This window comes from Mesocricetus auratus, unplaced genomic scaffold (genome assembly GCF_017639785.1).
Source record: "Mesocricetus auratus isolate SY011 unplaced genomic scaffold, BCM_Maur_2.0 Super-Scaffold_100006, whole genome shotgun sequence".
Taxonomy (NCBI): domain Eukaryota; kingdom Metazoa; phylum Chordata; class Mammalia; order Rodentia; family Cricetidae; genus Mesocricetus; species Mesocricetus auratus.
In genome coordinates, this window is record NW_024429190.1 from 82,568,155 (window position 1) to 82,589,755 (window position 21,601).

At 46.0% G+C, this 21,601-nt stretch overlaps 1 protein-coding gene across 4 annotated transcripts in view; it reads left to right on the top strand.

Annotated features, from left to right (window-relative positions):
* Nucleotides 1-21,601, top strand: part of Ptprg (protein tyrosine phosphatase receptor type G) — a 664,886-nt gene that overhangs the window by 556,194 nt on the left and 87,091 nt on the right. For all 4 annotated transcript variants that reach the window (XM_021230841.2, XM_005076387.3, XM_021230842.2 and 1 more), the window contains exons 9-10: nucleotides 13,858-14,042; nucleotides 16,774-16,882. In XM_021230841.2, the coding sequence (XP_021086500.1) occupies nucleotides 13,858-14,042; nucleotides 16,774-16,882 (294 nt within the window). The remainder of the gene's footprint in view (nucleotides 1-13,857; nucleotides 14,043-16,773; nucleotides 16,883-21,601) is intronic.

The following is a 21,601-nucleotide window of genomic DNA, read 5'->3' on the forward strand; positions in this document are numbered from 1 at the left end:
GCACACAAAGGAGGTGCCTAGGCTGGTAGGTGCTGGCTGGAGTCACGATGTTCCCAGGCACCACTGCCGTCTGTGCTTGGGAATATTGAGCCAGTTCTGGTAGCAGGTGCCAGGGGCTGTCAATCGCTTTCACACTTTATAAATATTACCTAATTACTTAATCCTCTCTGTCTCCAGGCAGGTAGGCAGAGTTGGAGCTTCAAGGCCGACTTAGCAACCCTCCTCCTACATCTTCTACTTTCTTTCGCTCAGCAGATAAATCTGTTCTGACATTGGGCTTATTCATGTGGACACTGTGGTGCTTGTGAACAACCATGTGGAAAGTAATAAAGGCCAACAGTGTCCTTCCTCCCAGAGCAATGGACTTCCTCTTGTCGCTCGCTAACAGTTGCTGCTCATGATGCACGGGGCACCCAGATTGCAGGCATCTCTTCGGGGTCTGCAGAGGGCTATAGCCGGCAGACGGTGATCTCCCCACTCTTCCTGCTGATTATTCCTCAGGCCTCTTTGTGGTGGTTGAGGGTGCTATTCTTTAACTACTATACAAGCAGATGGGCAAGACCCCCACTTTCTCATGACCTAAGAAGCAGCCACTTCCCATGCTGCAGAGGAGGAGAAGGGGCCATGAATGCAGCTTGGGGACCCCTTGTGAGACAGATTCTCCATCTATTCTTTGCTCTTCACTTCTCGGCATGCCCAGGGAGCCGTACGATTGTGCCTCTGATCTTGGGAAACTCGTGTGTGTGTGTGTGTGTGTGTGTGTGTGTGTGTGTGTGTGTGTGTGTGTGTGTGTGTTCTAATTCCAGTGCATTGGCTAGGACTGAGATGCTTGTCTTGACTGTCACATTTGAGATCTCTCCTTGTATGGAGGAGGCACTGTCTAGCCAAGCGCTGTCGGCTGTTATCAAGGACCCAGAACAATGTTTCTTGGCTGGCACCAGGATCAGCTTCTCAGAAGACAGGAGTCCTCTCAGAGAGGACTGGGTTGACCTTTTGCAGTTGTTGGCAGCCACAAAGCCTGCGCTGCTTGGAGCTTGTGGACCCATTTGCGAGAGGCAGCCTAGAGTCAGAGCTATCTCAGTCTCTTGAATGTGTAGGGTTTCCTGGAGCCCACTGCCCACTCCTAATCTTGTCCCTGTAGAAATGAATCCTCACTTCCTGACCCTAACTTACTCAAATGAAGCCTAGCTAGCCTGTCTGTGGGGGTCATGTGTAATTTTTTGCCATGTCTGTTGAGCTAGCTTTACAAGGCAGCTTGTAGGCTGTTAGACTGTTATACAGAGCTCTCCCTTGGTTGCCAAAGGCATCTTTGGGCCCTATTTTATGTGACATAGCTGTTTCTTCATAGCTGTGACATCTTCGTAGCAGTCAGACACATGAGGCTGAGCTTCAGGACCCCCAGCACAATGCTGGCTGGTGGGTCTCTGGCAGAGATCCTGTTGGAAACCATGCCTGGAGCTAGGTCCGTGAGATGGAAGAAGGTTGGATGCAGCCCATGGAAGGGATGTTCAGTAAGGTGGCCCCGGCCCACGTGTTGCTTCGATGTCACAGTGTATTCATGGTAAGGGAGATAGTGTCCCAGAGTGTGTGAAAGAGATCCAGTCTTCTACTCAGGACTCAAGGCTCAGTTGTTTTTTTAATTAAGTGTGGCTTGGAAGATGGATGGTTCTGAATTCTGCCACCTCCCTTAGTGTCAGGCCAAACAATGCTCTTTCCTGTACAGGATGTGGACACCTCCCAAGGCCATTAGCTCTCAGAAGAAGAGGGACCTCATGGATAAAACAAACAAGAGTGGTAGGAGGGGCTGGGAAAGTCCAGAATGCACATTTGGAGTTCTGCTCAGAGCATTCCTGCTCTGCCTCCCGGGGCAGCCTGTTGTTGAGCATGGAATGCAGTGCAGAGTAACACACAGTTCTAGTGTCTGCTGACCTCTGGCCATTGCAACCGACTCTAACCCTTGATTGCTGAGAAGCAGGTCTGTCAGGGCTGACAACGAGGGAGGAGATACCTTTGCATGGTGTAGGGGGCAAGTCCCAAGACAGCTCAGGGGGTAAGATTTGAAGTAGTCAGCTGGTGCTTAGCAGAATTTAGGGTCACTGTAACCAGCATCTTCCATGGCAGAGGGTAGCAAACCCTGACTTCTGAAGGCAGAGCTATGTGAGGAAAGCCTGGACTCCATTCCTCAGCAGCTTTGGGTCATAGTCTGGCAGCCTGTGTGTTCCCATGGCAGGGCAGTCACAGTCTGACCCAGCCTAACCATCTCCTCCATTGTCACTATTTAACACCTGTTTGTCATTCAGGGTGCGGTCTGCTCAGGTCTCCCCACCAGCCCACCCCACAAATCTAGATCCAGGTTCTTTTTTAAGCTTTTCTACAGGCGACTATAATTGTTAATAAAAGCATATCATTATATTCCTCAGTGCTGGGCCTATGTAAGTGTTAGTCTGACATTAGCCCTAACTCTAACAACCAGGTTATCTATCTGGGGGCATTCAGTAGGCCTCGTATATTTATTAGTAATTTTAGATGTGATATTGCAAAACATGATTATGAAGAAAGCCAGTTACATACAGATCATATGAAAATATTTTTAAATTGTGGTGTGCTCATTGTTTTAGTTACTCTGCTATTTCTGTGATAAAATACCACAACCAAGGCAACTTATAGAAGAGGTAGTTTATTTGGGCTGACTGTTTCCACAGGGTTAGCGTCCATAGTGACTGGGCTAAGGCAGCAGGCAGATGGATGGCTAGAGCACGATGCTAAGAGCTCACATCTTGAACCACAAGAACAAAGCAGGGATTGCATTGGAAGTGTGGTGACCTTAGGCTCTCAAAGCTTGCCCCCAATGACATACTTCCTCCAGCAAGGCAACACCTCCCAAACCTCCCCAAGCAGCACCACCAATTAGGGACCATGTGCTCAAATACATGAATGATCGTGCGATAGGGACATTCTCATTGAAACCACTACACTTCCTTGCTTTCTAGTGACACTTAGCTTGTAAGATTGAACGAGTTGTTCACCCATCGTTGGACTCAGTCACCAATTGGTGATGTCACACCAATCCTTTAAGCATGGCTGCAGTTTGCTGCCAGCGTTTGAGATGTAAAGATATCTGACAGCATCTTTTCCAGTCTGAGTCTCCCCAGAGCCGTTAAGGAACCCAAGTTAAGAACCTGATTTTGCATGTTTGGTAGTGGTTATTTTTTTCCCCTGTCAGAATGTGATCTCCAGAACATCAAGGCTTATGTTAGTCCCTGTTCATCTTTTGAGTAAATGAGTAAGACATCCTATTATGTCTGGGTCTCTAAAGCAAGGTAATGGGAAAACTGGGAGTCTCAGGGAATCATAGTAAGTGTCTCACACGTCAGCCAGAACAGCACAAACTCAGAGCCACAGATGCCCAGTGAGTACCACCACATGGGTTTGCCGCTTCCTGTATCACAGGGTAAAGGCCATCAATATTCCATGAGTTATAGCTGGACTTTCTCTCCCGCCCACCAGTTCCCAAATAACCACTCAGAGGCTTATATTAATTATAATATTTGCCTGATGGCTCAGGCTTTTACAAACTAGCTCTTAAAACATAAATTGACCCATTTCTATTAGTCTGTGTATCGATACATGGCTATGGCTAACCAGTAGTGCTCTGACATCTTACTCACTGGTGGCTACATGGCATCTCCATGACTCCGTCTTCCTCCTCTCTGTATCTGTTTGGCTTTCCTGACTAGCTAAATTCTGCCCTGCCATAGGCCAAAACAGCTTTATTCGTCAACCAGTAAAGGCAACATGTATTCACAGCATACAGGAGGCCACCCCACATCAGTGAGTACCACTAATTGTGTTTGTTGCTTCCCCAGGATGGTTTGAAGGACCAGGGCTTGTACATGCATTTCTGATTCTAAAAGAGTGGTGGTTGGGCTGGCTGCGTTTGGATGGAGAGGGACTCACAGGAATTGGAGACTACTCTGGGGACAGTCTGGAGACTCCCCTTCACCTTTGTTACTAAGAAAAGGGGGCTTGAAGGGAAGATGTGAGGGAAGCATGGAAGAGAAGGGACCTTTCGTGCCAAATATTGCTAGCACTGGAAGAAACCACTACTTCCGGTGCATGGAGCCCTCTCAGTGGTTTGAGTGACCTTCCAGTGTCACTCCCTCATGGGGAGGGAGTAAGAGGCAGGGAACAGGAGGACAAACACAGCCGTTCTGCCGCCCCTCTCCCAGGTTCAGATCAGGCTGACTAATCTCACGTGACTAATCTCCTCATGTGAAGCCTCCCGCTTGGTGTCTCACGCCCTGCTTAGCGACTTGTTCTCTGTGCTGTGGAGTCCTCAGCATGAATGGAGATGCCCGTCCTGGGCTCAGTTCCTGTGCCTGCGTGGAATACCAGAGATGGGTGTAGAGCCTGCCCTTGGACAGTGTGTATTTGGCAGCTGGCAGCCCTCACTCCATGCTCTTCGGAAGATGGAATGCAAGTCATGTCAGAGCTATGGTCACTTTGAGTTGTCCCCCAGCCCCTGTACCTTCTCCAGAGTGCTCTGCCCTTAGACGGGGAGAAAAGGGAGGTGACACTATGAGCAAGCAAGATTCTAGGGGTCGGGGGTCTTTTTTGTTTTGTTTCATTTTGTTTTTAGTCTTGTGTGGTCTGCTGTGGGAACTCTGATACAGTAGGAGACCCCATTCCTCAGGCCATGTCTTTGGAAAGGTCCCTGGATTCAAGGGTTCCCTGAGCTGGGGTGATGTAAGCATCCTATGTGGGTGCATGGTATTACCCAATCCTCTCCACCCTGCCATGGGTTCTGATGCTGTGGATAGCATTATGCAATAGTAAGCCCGTGCCTAAGTGCTGTGTTTGAGCAGTCTGTGTCACACTGACCCACAGTTGGCCCGTTGCTTCGGATGTGACACTCAAAAGTGGAGGACCCGAGAGGAGATCCCTGGAGTAGCCATTTACTCAGACAGCTCGAGACACTGGGGGTTACGCCGACTTTCATCAGAGTTATCCCAGTAGCTTACCTAAAGCCCCACAATCAGCAGGGCTGGGGTCAGGACAGACCAAGACTGACTTTTGGAACCACTGAGACAATTTCCTTGACATTGATGTATAATTGGAGGACTTCGGTGCTCAGCTAGAAGCCTCTTCAGTATTAATGAAAGCTGGGATCATAATTAAAGGTTATTCAGAGTAAAAGCAGGAATTCTCAGTGTTGCAAGGGAGTGTCATCCTGGAAATCTGAAAAGCAATCAGTCCCCAGTGAGCATGTCATCAGGTCCTGGGAAGGGAAGGGCTGACAGCAGGGCCACCTCACAGGGGATGTTTGTTTAGAGAACGGGTGTGGCACCTCCTGCATGGTAGAAGGCTTTGATTTTATGCAAAGGGATGTGCCAAAATATCCCAGTTTGCAATGGCCATCACTAAACTAAGGGAAGGTGTTAAGAGAAGCTTTTTCTTTGCTAGCCGCTTTGGTTTATCACCCGCCAGTCGCCTGGGCTCTGCCGTGTTGTAGTCCCCAAATAAACACACAAGACGATGTATTAATTATGAAGCTGTTGGCCTTGCTTGTTTCTTACTGGCTAGCCCTGACTTAAGTAATTACCCCATAATTGTTAATCTATGTATTTCTCTTACCGGAGAATAGTTCCAGGCTTCCTACCCCCATGGCGTTACATGTTGACTCTCTTGTGTTTCTCCTTCCCAGAATCCTACTCAACTCCTAGTCCCTCCTATCTAGATTCCCTATTAGCCAGACAGTACTTTATTAACAAATGTACAGGACTTCCCCCATCATCTCCTCTTTTCTGTTTAAACAAAAAGAAAGGTCTTAAATTTAACACAGTCAAATTGTATATAACAGAACAGTTATCAAGTAAGAACACAGTTACAACATTTTGTCTATTAACATTTAGCAAGATTTAAAGAAAATATCATCTATCTCTTTCTTGTGAGTCCAAAGTCCTATATGTAGCTTATCTCTTATCATAACTAAGGAAAACTATAATTATAGCTATCTATCTTCAACTCTATCAAAGACCACAGAAGGATAATATATAAACACTAGGATTGACAGAGAGAGACATCTTGCTACCTGAACAGTCACCCAAAGTTCCTCTGTAACGTTGGGGCATCCATCTTCAGCCCATAAGCCACAGTGTGTCTGGAACACTTCTCAGCAAAGCAGGAAATTTCCAACTGTCCATCTGCATCAGCAGTCTGTCAGTCATTTTTCTGTGTCCTGCAGAAAGTCTCGCAGACTCTTTCATGAAGCAGGAACCCTGAAGGACTATTTGAGTTCAGCAGTCACTTTCCTGTGGGTCCTGCATATCCAGATTATACAGCAACAGTCAAGCAGTCCAGGCAAAAGCAGTTTCTTGCCCAAATGGCTAATCTTGCCATGTTGAAAGCAAACTCCATAACAAGTTTCTTCGATGCCCATCTTCCTCTCAGACATAATTGGTGCTGCCAGGAGCAGACATTTCTCATTGTCAAGAAAAACCCTAAACCATTTTAAATGCCATTTTCTGAAGGTCTTTGAAAGGTTTGAAGACTGTATATCTCAAATACATCTCTATATATCTAGAAAACCTAACTTACCTAACTATAAATTCTATTATACGTAACTATCTATAGTCTGTATTCAATTATGCATTACGTTTTAAAAGACCAGTATAAGCACAATACTTAATCAAGAGGAGAAATATACACATCACAAAATTGACCTTGAATTTGTATCAATAAATGAAAAATACCCATACCATAATTCCCCTTTTTACCATTAAAAAGAGATTGATTGTGATCATTAACCAATTATAAACAATCCCATTTAAATGAAGACAAAGATTTATAAACAAGATGGGAATTAGGACGTCGCTCATTCCAAACTGCTTCCTGCTGGAAGGGGGCGCTGTTCATACCATGGGGATCATGACAAAACTCAGAAACCTGTATAAGTCCGTATTTTCGGGGTCTGTAAAGCTGCATCATCTTAGCTGTCTCAATAGTTGGAACACTTGGTCCACTGCTTCCGGGGGTCTTGGTTCTTCAAACCACAGAAGCCTGGAAGGAATCCTCAGCTTTTCATTTTCTGTAGAAACAAATAAAAACTCCTTTTCCGAGTAACATATCCTTATACTTAAATTTTGAAGTCAAGGCATTTTCAAAAGATAGAAGTTGGATTAATTTAGCAGCATTTATAATCAAGTGTACTTTAGTAGCAGTTCCTTCTTGAGCAAGCAAAAAACTGAAAAACACAATAGCGTACAGTATCCAGACTCTCTGTGTATTTTCCATCTTTATGTGGCTTATTTATTTATCTATTATTTTATTTCTTTACTTTTATTTATTTTTCTCTGAGACAGGGTTTCTCTTTGGAAATCCGCCTGCCTCTGCCTCTGGAGTAAATCCTACCGGCGTGCGCCACCACAATGCCAGCTTTTGTATTTATATACCACTTTGCCGTTTCATTTTGTCTCTCAATCTCACGTATATTTTTAAACACACTATAAACCTTTAGAGGCTTTCCTTTATCCAAGTCTGACTTTACAGTAAATCTTTATGTTTTTCTGGCCACATGTCTTATCTGTTAAAACTGCGGCCGTTTAAACTGCCGTTTTTTTTTTTCAAGATGGCGGGCGTAGATGATGGGGGAAGTCCTGTCCTGACCTGTTGCCTGTATTTCTGATTCTGAAGTATCAGATTGAGCGTCTTCTAAATCCTGCAGTCTATTCATCATTGTTTCTCTGAGCTCTTGAAGTTCTTGGGACAAATAATTTTCTAAGGACATCATGGAATCTTTCATTTTTTTACATTCATCATTTACATGTGATTCCAAATTTCTAATCTTCTCATCCTTTGAAAGTACCTCAATAGCATGTAAACTGCCTTCCACAAATGATATTCTATCAGTTAGTTTATCATTGCTCTCAGACATGGAACAATTCTTTTCTGTTAGCATTTCAATTTTATGTTCCAGTCTTTGTAATTTGCTAGTGAAATCATCAAACATGGAACCGTGTTTTTCGTTAAATGTTTCAACATTATGTTCAAATTTTTCAATTCTATCTGTGGAACACATTTTTCCTGAAAATAATTCAATTTTGTGTTCCGTCTCTTTAAACCTGTTCATCAGACCTACATTATCATTTTTAATATCCTGAATATCTTCTACCAACCCTTTCTTACTCTCCTGCAATGAATTTTGCGTTTCCTGAATCCTTTGTATTAAGATTTCAAAACTATCCTGCGATGACTGTATGACCTGTATAAGTTTAGTCCTATTTTTGAGCCATTTCATTAACAAAATTATATTGATTATGAAACTAATAATCACCATCGTGGGTAGGAAGTACCTTTCAGGTACGTCCTCAACCCTTTCTAAAATCCCATCCATACAAAAAACAAGAAAATTCTTAACATCCTGCATCATAATGTTAGCTGTTGACATTGTATAAAGCAGTTACGTTTGTTACCAATGGAGTAATTCAGTCCGAAATCAACCGGCTGCCAGCGAAAGAGCACGTGGCCGGAGTCAGCAGGCCGCCAGTAAAACAGCACGTGGCCGCGAGAGAAATCTTGGAATTCCGCCTAACCTTACCGGCAGGTAGAAGGTACTGGTTCCTGGCGGCAGGAATCGTGCCTTGCTGAGCGAAGTGGTGAGGAACTCAGCCGAACTCCAGGAAAAGAGACCGAGACTTCCTGTGTGCTGTCTTTTATGCCTTCCCCCGTAACGCCCCCTAGCCATGGCATGGCTAGTGACGTAGTTCCGCCTACATAAGTATACATTTTTACGTCCAGCCGTATACGTCTTTAGTCCTGCCTAAAGTGGGTGTGGTTAGCGGTGTGGTAAACCGCCCTTTTATTACCTCATCTGTATGCGCCTCTAGTAAGTCACATGTTTAATGGCGGCATCAGACTTCCTCCTACAGGAAGGAAGGATGTGAGAATTAGGCATTTGCCTCTGCACGCCTGGCTTTGAGGGTCCAGGCAACTGAGGCTGAGGGGGCTCTGTAGAAGCAGCAGGGTGTGGTGGAAACTGTGGCAAACACAGACACACATCCCTAGCCCAAAGGAGACCTTGCCCTGCTGTTCTAGCTCACTGACTTAAACATCCAGACTTACAAGTAGAGGTTATGTGGTCTGAATGTCCAGCAGGCCTGAGGCCCACAACTGTAGTTAATTTACAGTATGCCCATCACACCCCAATCCTATGAGGTTACAGTGTTCCTGTCACACCCACCACAATCCTACAAGAAAGCCATTACCAAATAGTGGCTCATCATACAGATAAAGAGACTAATAGGCCCCCCAGAGCCAAAGTCCCACGCTTCGATAAACCAGCTTTCCCAAACCTTCCCCTAAAACTGCACTGCGTGTGATTCCTTCCTTCCTGGACTTGTTTGGCTCAAAGGTTTCCTAAGGTAGACAGACACCTGCAGAACCTCAGGCACAGGCACAAGTCTGCTCACTCCTCCTCCTCCTCCTCCTCAGCCCGGACTAGCGATTGCCGCTTCTGTAGGCTGGATGTGTTTCCTGAGTAGCGAACATTCCCTTGTGTGAGTTAAAGAATGCAGACATCATCTCTCCACAAACACAAGCCCCTGAATGCGACCGCAGGAATGAACTGAGCAGCCCTGATTTTGTCCATGGGGTCTTTTCCCCACAGAGCAAAAGTCCTTTCTCTTACTCTAAGGGTTTAATCTGTGCCTGTACCCAGGAACCTGGTGATCAGTGATGTAGTCCCTTCACAGGAGGTCCCCAGAGTTCAGGCAGAAGGACAGGGAGGTGACAGGTGGTGAAGAAGGACCTAGAGATATTGAAGGTAGACCACTATAGTAAGGCTGGGGTGGAGCTGGTCAGGTCCAGGCGAGTGAGGAGCAGGGTGGAAAGCTGGGAGGTTGGAAACATGGAAACAGAAGCATCATATCACACAGGCCTGTGGACTTACTCTATGTGCCATCCGCCTGCTTGCTGCTCAGATACACATGCGTGCCAGCCCCTGCTATAGACTCAGGCAGTGTACGGAACATGACCAAAGAGGCACCAGCCGCGCCTTACTCTGGTGGGGATGGCAGATTGTTCCAGATAGTCGGTGAAGCGGCAATGTAACTCAGGGTGGGTGACGTGAAGGGTCAAGTTCTGTGGAGAAGCCACCTGGGAGCTGTGTTGAGGGGTTGAATTCAGTGCTAAGAATACAAGCCCACTTGTCCATCTTTGTGGTGCAAACCTCACCCACCACCAGAATTTGTATAAAATAAACTGAATGTTAACATCTTTCAACAATACAAAAGCTTGAGCCCCCACGGAAACCACACAAGGCTGAAATTTGGCATCAGTGTGTAAGTTCTCCTGGGCACAGCCACAGTCACCCACATGCTTGCTGCCTCTGCTGCCTTGTGCTTTGGAGGCGAGAGAGACCACATGACTTGTCAAGCCAGAAATATTTCCTATCTGCCCTTTTTATAGATAAGAATGCCAGCTCTATTCTAGGTCTTTCTAGTACAGGGCTCTCTCTGCAAAGGTCTCTTCCATATCAGCCCACCATGTCCCCACTGTCTAGGAAGATGGGAAACGGTGCTTGGGAATATAGAGAGCAGAGGGAAGTTTCTGTCCTTGTCACTTCTCTTCAGCTGGGGCTAATGTTGGTCAGCCTCTTGCTACCTCTCTAGCCTGGCCTGGGGCAGTCTAGGGCAAGTATGAGTCTAGGGTGATCACTTTGAGAAGCCCTTTCCTGGGAGGTGGTCCTGTCCCGAGTGCGTAGATCTGTATTTTGTAATAGATTATGGAATTCTGTACCTCTCCACTCAAAGCAATGGCATCTAAGCTCTGTTTATCGTAGGTATGCTCTCCTGACAACAGCATTCGCGTGCCTGCAGACCTTATGCTTCTTGTTGGTTTGTTTGGGTTTTAATTTGCTTTTGATTCATTTTGCTTTTGAGGTAGGGTCTCAATGTGTTGCTTCGTCTGGTCTCACATTTGAGAACCCCCCTGCCTCAGCCTGAGGATGTCTGTGATTGTTGGCAGTTACCACTATGCCCAGCTCTTTTCTATTTTACCTTTTCCTACATGAAATTACATATAATCCTCTGATGCAGAAGGAAGTAGATAATCTATTAGACATTGGATCCCAGGATGTTTGCAATGGTGTCTGAGGTTACAGTAACATTTGAGGGGAATCTTTTTAACTTTCTTCTTACTTTTATGTACTACATAATTTAAAAAAAAAAAGCATGAATCATCTTAATCTGCATAGAAAAGACCAGCCATTTTTGTTTCAAACAATAAATAAGAACGGTGCATCTGCATGTGGGTGCTGAGATTATTTATGTAGCTGTGATGTAACTGCCAGAGAGATGTGCCTCTCATAGCTCTGCAATAATTGCAGGAGGGGAGTGAATGGCTGTAGAATGTAAGGGAAATAAGAACGTGGTAGGAGGTGAGAGATGCGGGAATTAGGTCATCATTGTGGAGTATAGGATGTCCCAGGTATATAAACCTGGCCTCCCTGCAGTGTTAAGAATGGAGGTGTGGATCTTTGCTGATTCTTTCCCCCTCTCCCTTTGTGCTGTCTTGAGAAACAGAAGCCTAGTAAGCTGGACTGTTTAAAAGCAGTACCTTGTCGCCCCCTAGTGTCTTTGTTCTGTTATGTCACCTTTGGCCATCCCCGCCGACTCCGTAGTCTTTGTTTGAAGTCTGTGCTCTGAAGGCAAATGCTTGCATGGTGGCTTGGTACCCACTCCTTCCCGTTGAAGCCACACAGAACACATCTCTGCATCAGAGACAAGGGAGCCTCTTGCCAGGCATGGCTGCAGCCAAAAGCCAGCCATGTCTCTGCAGGAATGTGGCCAGTAGCTTCAGAGTCAGCCTAGGTTTGGGAGCACACAGTTGGCTTCTGGAGGGTTCTGTGCTGTTCCAAGCATGACGGCTCTAGTGTGCTCACCCCTCATTTAGCCCTTCTTCCCCTCACCAGCTGCTGGTCTACTCACCTCGCTCTTGAGGACCTCTCCCTATCTGACTCCTCAGTTTTGTGTTCTGTTTGTTCTAGAACTTGCCATTCTCCTAGTCACATCCTGTCCTGATGTGCAGACAAACCTGTGGCCCCCTCTGGACAGGCCCCTCCCCTCACCCTTGGGACCTCTGTATTGCTGGGGACAAAGGAGTCTTTGTCAGACCAACCTCACCTTGCCATCTGGGCTTAGAATTTTCCAGTGGTTTCTAGGGGCTTCTGGGAGAAAGGCCAGAATTGTATTCTGGTCCTCCAGGATTCTCAGTCCAGCTGTGCCCATCTTTCCACTGGCCATTCTTCCTGCCTTGGTCTCACCTGGTGCAGCTGTTCAGAACCTGGAATGGTGCTCCCCTGTCCCTTCCACAGCCTCCCCACCTTCACCGACCCCCGCCCATACAGTCTTACTCCACTTTCAGCTGAAACTCCACTTCCAGCTGAGAAGTGCCTCCGTCAAGGGAGTCAGCCCATTGCAGGATCTGGCCCCTCCCTGAAGAGCTTACAAGATGGTGACATTCTCCTTCCTGGTGTCTGCCCTGGTGTCTGTATCCACTAACATAGGTGGTTCCTGCAAAATCTTCATTTCCCCTTGGTGACTCAGGAAAACTGGCCCTGAGAAGACATTTATGTCCAGAGACAAGTTTGGCTGTGACAGTGAAGAGAAGGGTATCTCTCTTGACTGTACAGTCACTGGACACCCTCCAAGAGCAGGGAGTGCCCCAGTCACCACTCCATAGGCTGACACAGAGCCATCAGTATGGTAGTGAGTTGGCCCTACACAGATGTGGTTCCATTGCGTCTCCTAAAGCTACCCAGCTCCATGGATGGAAACAGACTGACCTTCGGAGGGTGCCATCCATTGCATTTATCCTTTAATATGTTTGAAGTCAAATTTCACCTGCAATTTTAGTTAGTTGGATGGTCCTCCAGTCAAATGTTCTGGCTTCCTCAAAGAGTCCATGCAGGGGAAAAGTCAAAGGAGAAAGCTTCACCAATAAAGGGTAACATGAGGAGGGGACTCTGAGTGACCCTTAAGACAAGGGACAGATTTGAATGAGATCACCTCATTAGCTCGCATGCACTTTCTTAGGCAGGATGATGGCTATAAGATTAGATGAGAGATGTTCTTGTTCTTAAAAGCTACAGGCCACAGTATTTAGGGCTGAAGTAACAGAATATTGTGTAGCTAAAAGTATGTGTGCGTGCATGTGTGTGTTTGTGTGTGTGTGTGTGTGTGTGTGTGTGTATTTGGGGGTGGGGGTAATCATGGCAGTACATGACTGCAATCCCAGGACTTAAGGGACTAAGGCAGTAGAACGATTCCTTTAGGGCTAGCCTGGACTGTGTAGCAAGATTATGTCTCAAAACATAAAAATAAAAAGAGCTGGGGAAGTGGCTCGGTTAGCAAAGTACTTCCTTGCAATCATGAGCACCTGAGTTTGGTCCCCTGAGCCCATATTTTGAAAGGAAAAATTGCCAGCTGTGAAATAAAACTCCAGTGTGTGGGGCCTCAGCACTTAGTAGGTGGCCCTGTCCGTGGAAAGTTCCAGGCCAGTGAGAAGCACTGTCACAAAAGCAACTGTCTCCTGAGAGATGACACCTAAGGTTACCACCTTCCTCCACACATTCGCACATGCAAGTGCATACTTGTGTGCACATACACGCATGCACATACGTGTGCATGTGCACACATGAAATGGATGACTCAGTAAATGAAGAGAGGAAGGAGCAGCTGATGTGGATGAGTGCTGGGGTGGCTGAGGGTACGTGCTTCCTGAGAAGTGTTTCCTGAGTCAAAGGGCGCACACTGAGTGACAGGTAGTCCTGACCGCCTTTAATCTTACCTGCGTCCTCAGTTTGCAGCTCGCCACCCATCCACATGAAGGTGCAGCCTCTGAACCAGACAGCACTGCAGGTGTCCTGGAGCCAACCAGAAGCCATCTACCACCCGCCCATCATGAACTACATGATCTCCTATAGCTGGACCAAGAATGAGGACGAGAAAGAGAAGACGTTCACTAAGGACAGTGACAAGGACTTGGTAAGGCCCCGCGGGTCGAGTCCAGGTGCATGCTCCTCTCACTGTACATAGAGAAGGTATCTCCTCCTATGGGGAGATAGGAGGTTGCAACACAGAGTCCCTACAAGGTAGTGTCTGGAGCAAGATGGAAAGCAACACCATGACCTGATATTGTCCTCCACATCCATGCCAAGCCATATGGATGCTCATACTCACACGTGAACACGCACACGTTTTTCCCTTATAAACTGGCTGCTTGTCATTCGCCCAAACAAGCCCCTTTCTTCCACTGAGGTAGTTATGTAAGAGGGGCATGGCCTAGTGAGCACAGTGTGAGTGTTACCTCTTACAGTTACCCCACACCCTTATCTTTTCTGCCTGCTGCTGTCCAGAGTCCCCGCATGTGTGAATACACACTCTCATTGCCTGCTGGACTCCAGGGTCCAGGGGACTTTTTACTCTGTGCTGTTGTAGATGCTCTGACATATCTGACCTCACTTTGACCACACAGACCAAAGCCAGCATCTCTTTAAAATGCAGATGATTGTGTAGCATCAGGCGCCCAACAAGGGGCAACATTTAGCAAGAGGCGTCCGCTAATCTCCCTCACCGTTGTAACCCCCCAACAAGCTCTAGTCTGTAAGACTTTACACAGAACTCAGAGTGACACATTTGGATTTGAAAGCCTTGCTGCTTTATTGTTAATCAAAGGAGGCCCCAGAATAATGAAGCCTGTAATTGTATATGCAATGAAAGATGCTTCAGCTCAGAGTGGGACTCTTAATGACTTACCACTTTTTTTTTCTCCCAATAGAAAGTCCTCGGGGCTCATTCAATCAGTCATAGAATAATACTTTTCATATTCCTTTAGATGAAGATTCTTTTACTTCATTTCCATTTATATTTTCAATTCCCTCACTAGACATTGTTATCTGGGTCACATGAGGGAACAGAGAGCTTCGTGAAATCAGAGAAGGATGTACTGGAAGGCACCCAAGGTCGTGGTGTGTTTTAACCTTTATCTGTCACACTGGAGTCCATCAGGGAGCCCTCCCTTGTTGAAGTCAAGCTTACGTTAATCAGCAGAAATCATCTAGGCATTCCTTCTGTTTCTTGTTCTAAGTGGGAGATAATTAAATGTGCAGGGAGGAAGAATTCTAGTAAATTCCCACATAGATGAGTGAAGATTTTGCTCTCATTAGAAGATGGGGCAGAGTAGGTTCAGGGGAGAAAGAGATAGCACATTGCATTTCACAGGAGTTTCTAGAGGTTTTTTCCTCCATTTGAGACGCAAAATGAAGTTTCTTACTTTTGCCTCATGTGGGGAGTGCTGACTCAGGACAGTGCTCTCCTTCAGCTTCTGGTTACCACGAGGCTTTTCCAGCCTCTTGTCCCCACGCCTTCATCACAAACCCGTGTTGGTGCTCAATGCTCTTTCTAAGAGACCGCAGTGAAGCCCCTGCTCCCATCTGGAAGTTGTTCCCTGTTGCAGCAACCACTCACATGCTAATACCAGTCTAGAGGATTATGGTGGGTGTGCCAGGAAAACCTCTTGGTTGTTCAGTTCAGACTGGTCCAGACTGCACATGTCTGCAAGGAGACCCCACACCCATCAGAAGGAACCCCTGGAGATCAGTGCTATTCCCTGCTTGTTTCTCTAGAAACAGCACTCATGTTCCATGTCCTCAGTGTTAAGGGCTATGGAGATGACACATTAAGGAATGGTGACCAGAATGTGGCTGATGGATGTCTGGTGACAATTGACAAACATGTTTTCTAGAAAGGGCCAGGCAGTAAGTATGTTAGGCTTTCATGTCTTATAGTCTGCCATTGTGCCTTAACTTTGTCAATGTTTGGGTAAAAGTGTACAGAATACACAAACACACACACACACACACAGCAGTGGGTATGTCTATGTGCCAGTGAATCTTTATTTATAATGACAGATGGCCTGCTGGATCTGGCATATAGGTTGTAGCTTGTCAATGTTCAGGTAAAAGAAACCATACAATACATATGTATACACACACACACACACACACACACACACACACACACACACACACACACACACACACAGACCACACACTCAAAGCAATGTGACAATAAAACTTTATTTATAATAAGAGATGGCCTACTGGATCTAGAATGCAGGCTATAGCTTGCTGACTCTTGCTGCTGCTAACTTCCATGTTCCTATGAGCAGAGCTTACCTGGCCTGTGTTACACAGCCCTCTTAGGTAGCCTATGCCTGTCCACATTGTGCAGAAGCTGGAAGACATTCAGCACATGTTTCAGGGTCACACAGCTGTAGAGTACTGTGGCAAAGTTATACCCTATAACTCTGTTGATTTGTTCTTTGTACGGAGGCCTTATGACAGCAAGAAGAAAACCATCGAGGCAGAGAATTTCTTATTGATTTTTTAAAAGTCGACATGGCTCAGGAGTTCTTTTATTTAATAACTATGGAGGCTGTTGTGGATAAGAATTACAGTTTCTGAGGTATAGTGATTATGACGGAAGTCCAGGCCTTGAAAGCAGAAAGGCTGGAGACATGTCCCAAGCTGTGGACCAGTCGCTGGTATTTTTTCAGTGTTGAAAGCAGATTCCCTCACGAGGATATTTCTAAACAGTCTTTTTCTCTGGAAAAAACCTGCAGTCGGGACTCTAGGATGCCCAGATTTGTTCATAAGTGCACCACATATATGAGCTTTCAAAACTAACTCAGTGCCCTCTCTTTCTGTCCCTACAGAAGGCCACCATTAGCCATGTGTCACCTGATAGCCTTTACCTGTTCCGAGTACAGGCCGTGTGTCGGAACGACATGCGCAGTGACTTTAGTCAGACAATGCTCTTTCAAGGTAAGTCTGGTTGCCCCCGCCGTGCCACTGAAGCTTCTTGTGTCTTCGGGGGGCTTGTCCAGACGTAGGGAAACTTGGTCCGTATCTGCTGTAAGCCGTATTCAGGGAGCTCTGGCCATTTAGATCTGTCTTTGGAGGTTTCAGAGGCCAAGAGAAGAGAGGGAAAGCAGGGCTGTGTTTGCATCGTTTTGTTGATGTTTCCAGCTGTGCCTCTTGCTTCAGGCTATGTCAGATGGTGTGGTGTCCCTGAGTCCCTCATAACCTCTTACTTAGAGGTACAGCGGGACTGATCTTCACTGCCTCTAAAGAACTAGAGCCCAAGATATAAAATGTGTCCTTCCAATTTGCAAGCCACACAGACAAGTCTCTCTGTGTTGTGTGTTCATGGTTCCCAGTCTGGAGATCTATGTTCTGTGCTGACTGGGGACCTGTAGGAGGGTTGGGGACAAACCGAGGGTACAGCAAACGGAACGTTGCCTTCTTGCATTTCAACGGAATTTTTTTTAAACAGTCAGTACGAAGATTTCATGAATGAAGTTAATTTTATCAATTTATTTTATAGGGAAAAAGTATTTTACCTTCATGTGTGTATATGCACCACATACATGTAGTACCCGTGGGTAGGGCCAGGGGAGGGCGGAGGATCTCTGGAGCTGCAGTGATGGACAATTGTGAGCTGCCATGTAAGTGCTGGGAACCAAACCCAGCTCCTCTTCTAGAACAGCAAGTACTCTTACCACTGAGCCATCTCAAGCTCCAGAAATATTAGAACTTTAGATAGATAGGTTCAGTAGTGAAGCATGCACTTAGCACACACAGGCATAGGTTCACTCTCTAGCACAAAAATATAATAATAACAGAAAATTACAGAAGTAATGTTAGGACATAGTCTGTCTTTCCTGCCCCATCCTAATCCTGGCCCTCATGTTATTACAAAAGCCAGTCAACTGTGGGCCTTAGTTTGTGAATCCAGTTTCATAAGAGACACTAAATCTGTCATGAAACTAAAGATCAGGGCCTCAGGCTCCACACGGAGACTCAGCTGCTCAAGCTGCTTGCTTCTTCAGGGCCTTGGCTTTCCTGTCTATGAAAGGAAAAGCCTGAGTGCCATGACACTGTTAGTCCATTTGCCTTGCTGTGTCTTTCTGTGACAGAGACCCTCTAGGTATATGTGACCATACTCAGCTGATTGCTTTTGAGTCGTGGATCTGATTAAACATCTGGACTTTCCCCTACAAAATGCCACAGGTGTGTATAAAATTACACACCCTATAAGCCACATGGCAGGTTGCGCCATCAACTTCTGAAGCCCCTGCGTTATGCACCTTCACAAACCCCTTAAACCAGCTGCTTCCAAGTCTTGGCAGTGAGGCCTATCTGCAGGAGTGCCAGCAAGCTGGCCCTAGTGATCGGCGGGCACATTCGAGTGATGAAGAATTCCAGGTTGGAGCTGGGCTCTGCCGGGAGGGTGCTGGTTCCAAGTCCCAGCCGCCAATCATCAGCTGTGCCATGCTGACAACATGTGTTGTCTCTCTTCTCAAAGTGCTGTTTGCCACTCCAAAAGAGGATAGCGTTTATAGGTTGTCCATGAGGGCTATTGTACCAGAAGAAGTACATCAAATGATTACCATACCATAAGTCACGGGACTGTGAACCAACAACTTCTTATGCATTGCTGTGAAGTGTTTGCCTAGACTTTATCGGTTGAACATACGCAATCCAGACAGTGTGACTCCAAATGCTCCAGTATCCAAAATCCTACAGTTTCAGTCTTCATTAGGTTTAATAGAAAATAGTAGTAATCAATGAGGCGGGGGGGGGGTGTTGTCCAGCAGAGATTTCTTCCAAGAAGCTGGAATTTACATATGGCATTTAAACATTCTTTGCTAATGATTTCATCCTTCTTTTTAAAATTAACGAAATTTACCATAGCTGCATTTTTCATAAACAAATCTGTATCCATACATATACAGAATATATTATCCCATGTTGAGCAAGCACCTTGGGCTGTGGCAGGGTCTGCGTGAGGCAAGGGGAGGGAGAAGGTAGGCCAGTCTGGGAGCTTGCTGTGGCCAGGCCTGGGAACCTCAGACCCATAAATCATGATTAGGCCTCCCTTGCCTGGACCCCGTGCCTGGGAGCTGCAGAGCTGCCTCCTTTGATTGATAGTCGCGGGCTGCTGGTCTCTGAAAAATTAAAGGTTTGTAATATAATGCAATTCGAAAAAGTCCCCATCAGGTATAAATTCAAATCAGGCAGCATTTTAATATCTGGTCACAGTGGCTTGTTGAAAGTGGCTGGTGTCCACACGTGTTCTCCATCTCTGCTCAGAGATGGACCTTTGACCCCTTAGTGTGTGGCGTTTGCCCCCATGTGTTGATAAAGGAACGGATGCCTTGTTCGCACCTCCCCATGATATCCATGAGAGCCCTGTGCCAACCGGCACCTTCATCAAGGTCGGTCCCCTGCCCTTTTCTACCCAGCCTGAGAGCAAGGTGCAAAATTCACCTCCTGTTCAGTCAAAAAGAAAACAAAATCTTTGAGAATCCCAGGGACGTTTTCCCCATGGTAACTGTCTTTAGAAAGAAACTTAAATCAGATTTAGGAGCACGGACACCCACATGGGGTATTACATGTGGTGATTATAACAGTACTTATGATCCGTATGATATACCAAAGCACCGGGCTGGTGACGAGCTGCCAGGCCTGCAGACCCAAGCCTGATCCTCAGGGTTCACACGATAGAAGGAGAAAACTGACTCCAGAAGGTTGAACTCTGACCTCAAGCCACGTATCCATGGCATGCACATGCAGTGAAACACACAGGCACACACAATAAGTAAATAAATTAATGAAGTGCCAATAACTATGCTTAGCCGCTGTGACACATATATCAGCAGCACTAATAGCAAGCGACATTACAGAGTGTCGCCACTTTAGCTGCTTCACCCCAAAATCACGCGACAGCTCATCATGAAGGGTTCTCCTTGGGGTTTTGTTTAGGGGCATGGGCTGTAGTTTTGGTTTGGTTTTGTCTTACAAGTGGAAAAATTATGTTCAGAATGCACGTAACTTGCGATAAATCTCTTAGCTACTGAATGGAGTTCAGTGTTCTTACTCTAAGCTCCATGGCTGGTGAACAGTGGTGGACCGCTCACCGCACCAGGTCTTTAACCCTGAGGAGAACAGGCCTGATGGGCAGAGTTCCAGCTGCTGCACAGTGCTCAGCAGTCGGTCACAGGTGGGGGCCTCTGGAGCCTTCACAATGGGCATAAAACTAGTTTTGGCTCAACCACCCTCACAGTGGTCTTATAAGCTAAAATTTATCAGAGGGGGATCGGTTGGTTTCATATACACTTGTCACAATATTTTAAACAAATCTGAGCTGTGGTGATGCGTGTGTGCATTTAATGAAAACACCAAGTGACAAGCAGTTGGTCCTAGAGCTCCTGTTGTTGGCCAGGAGTGATCAACATCAGGGATTCCCTGAAATCACTGCGTTGATCCTGCAGTACAAAGGTGTCGGATCTCCGTGGCAAAGGCTTCCAGAGGATGCAGCCAAGGCTCGCCCTTCCATTTCCTGGAGGAAATGCGTCATCTCTGGATGCTCAGGGGAAGTGCCAATGTCCTAGCTCCTCTTAGCAGCATTTGCCTGGGCCCTTGGTCCTAGGAAAGCACTTGTGACCCGAAAGGCCCTGTGTAATCCAGTCAACAGCACCGCAGCTACCCAGGTAGACTGTTCAAGACTAATAAAGCCAGCGGGCTGACGAAATGGCTACTTTTAAGGGCTTCTGGAAGCCTTTTATCTTGAGCTGTCTGAGTACTCAGTAGTCGTGGGGTGCATTTTGTCCCAAGTTAAATTCGCTGCCTTAGCTGCCTTCTTTGACCTGTAATCTAAAGTTACATTGACTTGTAGATCTGTCTCTGCATTTCTCTCTTTGCACACTGTGCTTTAACAAAGTGGGTGCATCATTAGGTCAGGGGTTGTGAATTCAGGTGTCCATGGGTCCTGTCAAGGGCCATGTATGATAAAGTGAGAAACAGGACACCGTGTGCCCAAGAAAAGGAGTGGCAGATTCCAAAGTTAGTGACATATTCACTGTTTTATTAGGTTTTTGGGGGGGGGTCTTTTTTTTTATCTTCTAGGGCAAACAAAAACATGTAGGTCCCTTGCCATTTCTAGATTAGATAAAAAGCATAGCAATTGTGTTCCTTGCTTTGTTAATTGGCTGTTTTGGTTATGTTTTGATGCTGTGTGTATAGGAGGCAGGTCTTTAGTTTATAGAATGCTCTTGTTTGTTAAATAACCACAAAAGGTTATAATATTTCTATTATGAGTTATGCTATCTAGCATTATTCAGGAGCCAAATGTGCCCCAACAGATAAACAGATGAACAGATTCGTTGGTAGAGACACACAAGAGAATATTATTGAGCATTTAAAAAGATAAGGAAATTCTGGCCCATGCCTGGATTGCAGGGGTGACATTTAAGGACATTATTCTAAGTGAAGTATATCAGTCACAAAAATACAAATGGGCATGATTACATTCATATGCGGTGTCTAGAATAGTCACATGCGAAAATAGAAAACACCACCATGTTGTGGTTCCCAGGAATCAGAAAAGGAAATGAGTTGGTGGGTGTGTCCCCAGGGTTTCATTTTACAAGATGGTGGGGAAGTCAGCTGCATGATAAAGCCAATGGACTGAGCATTACC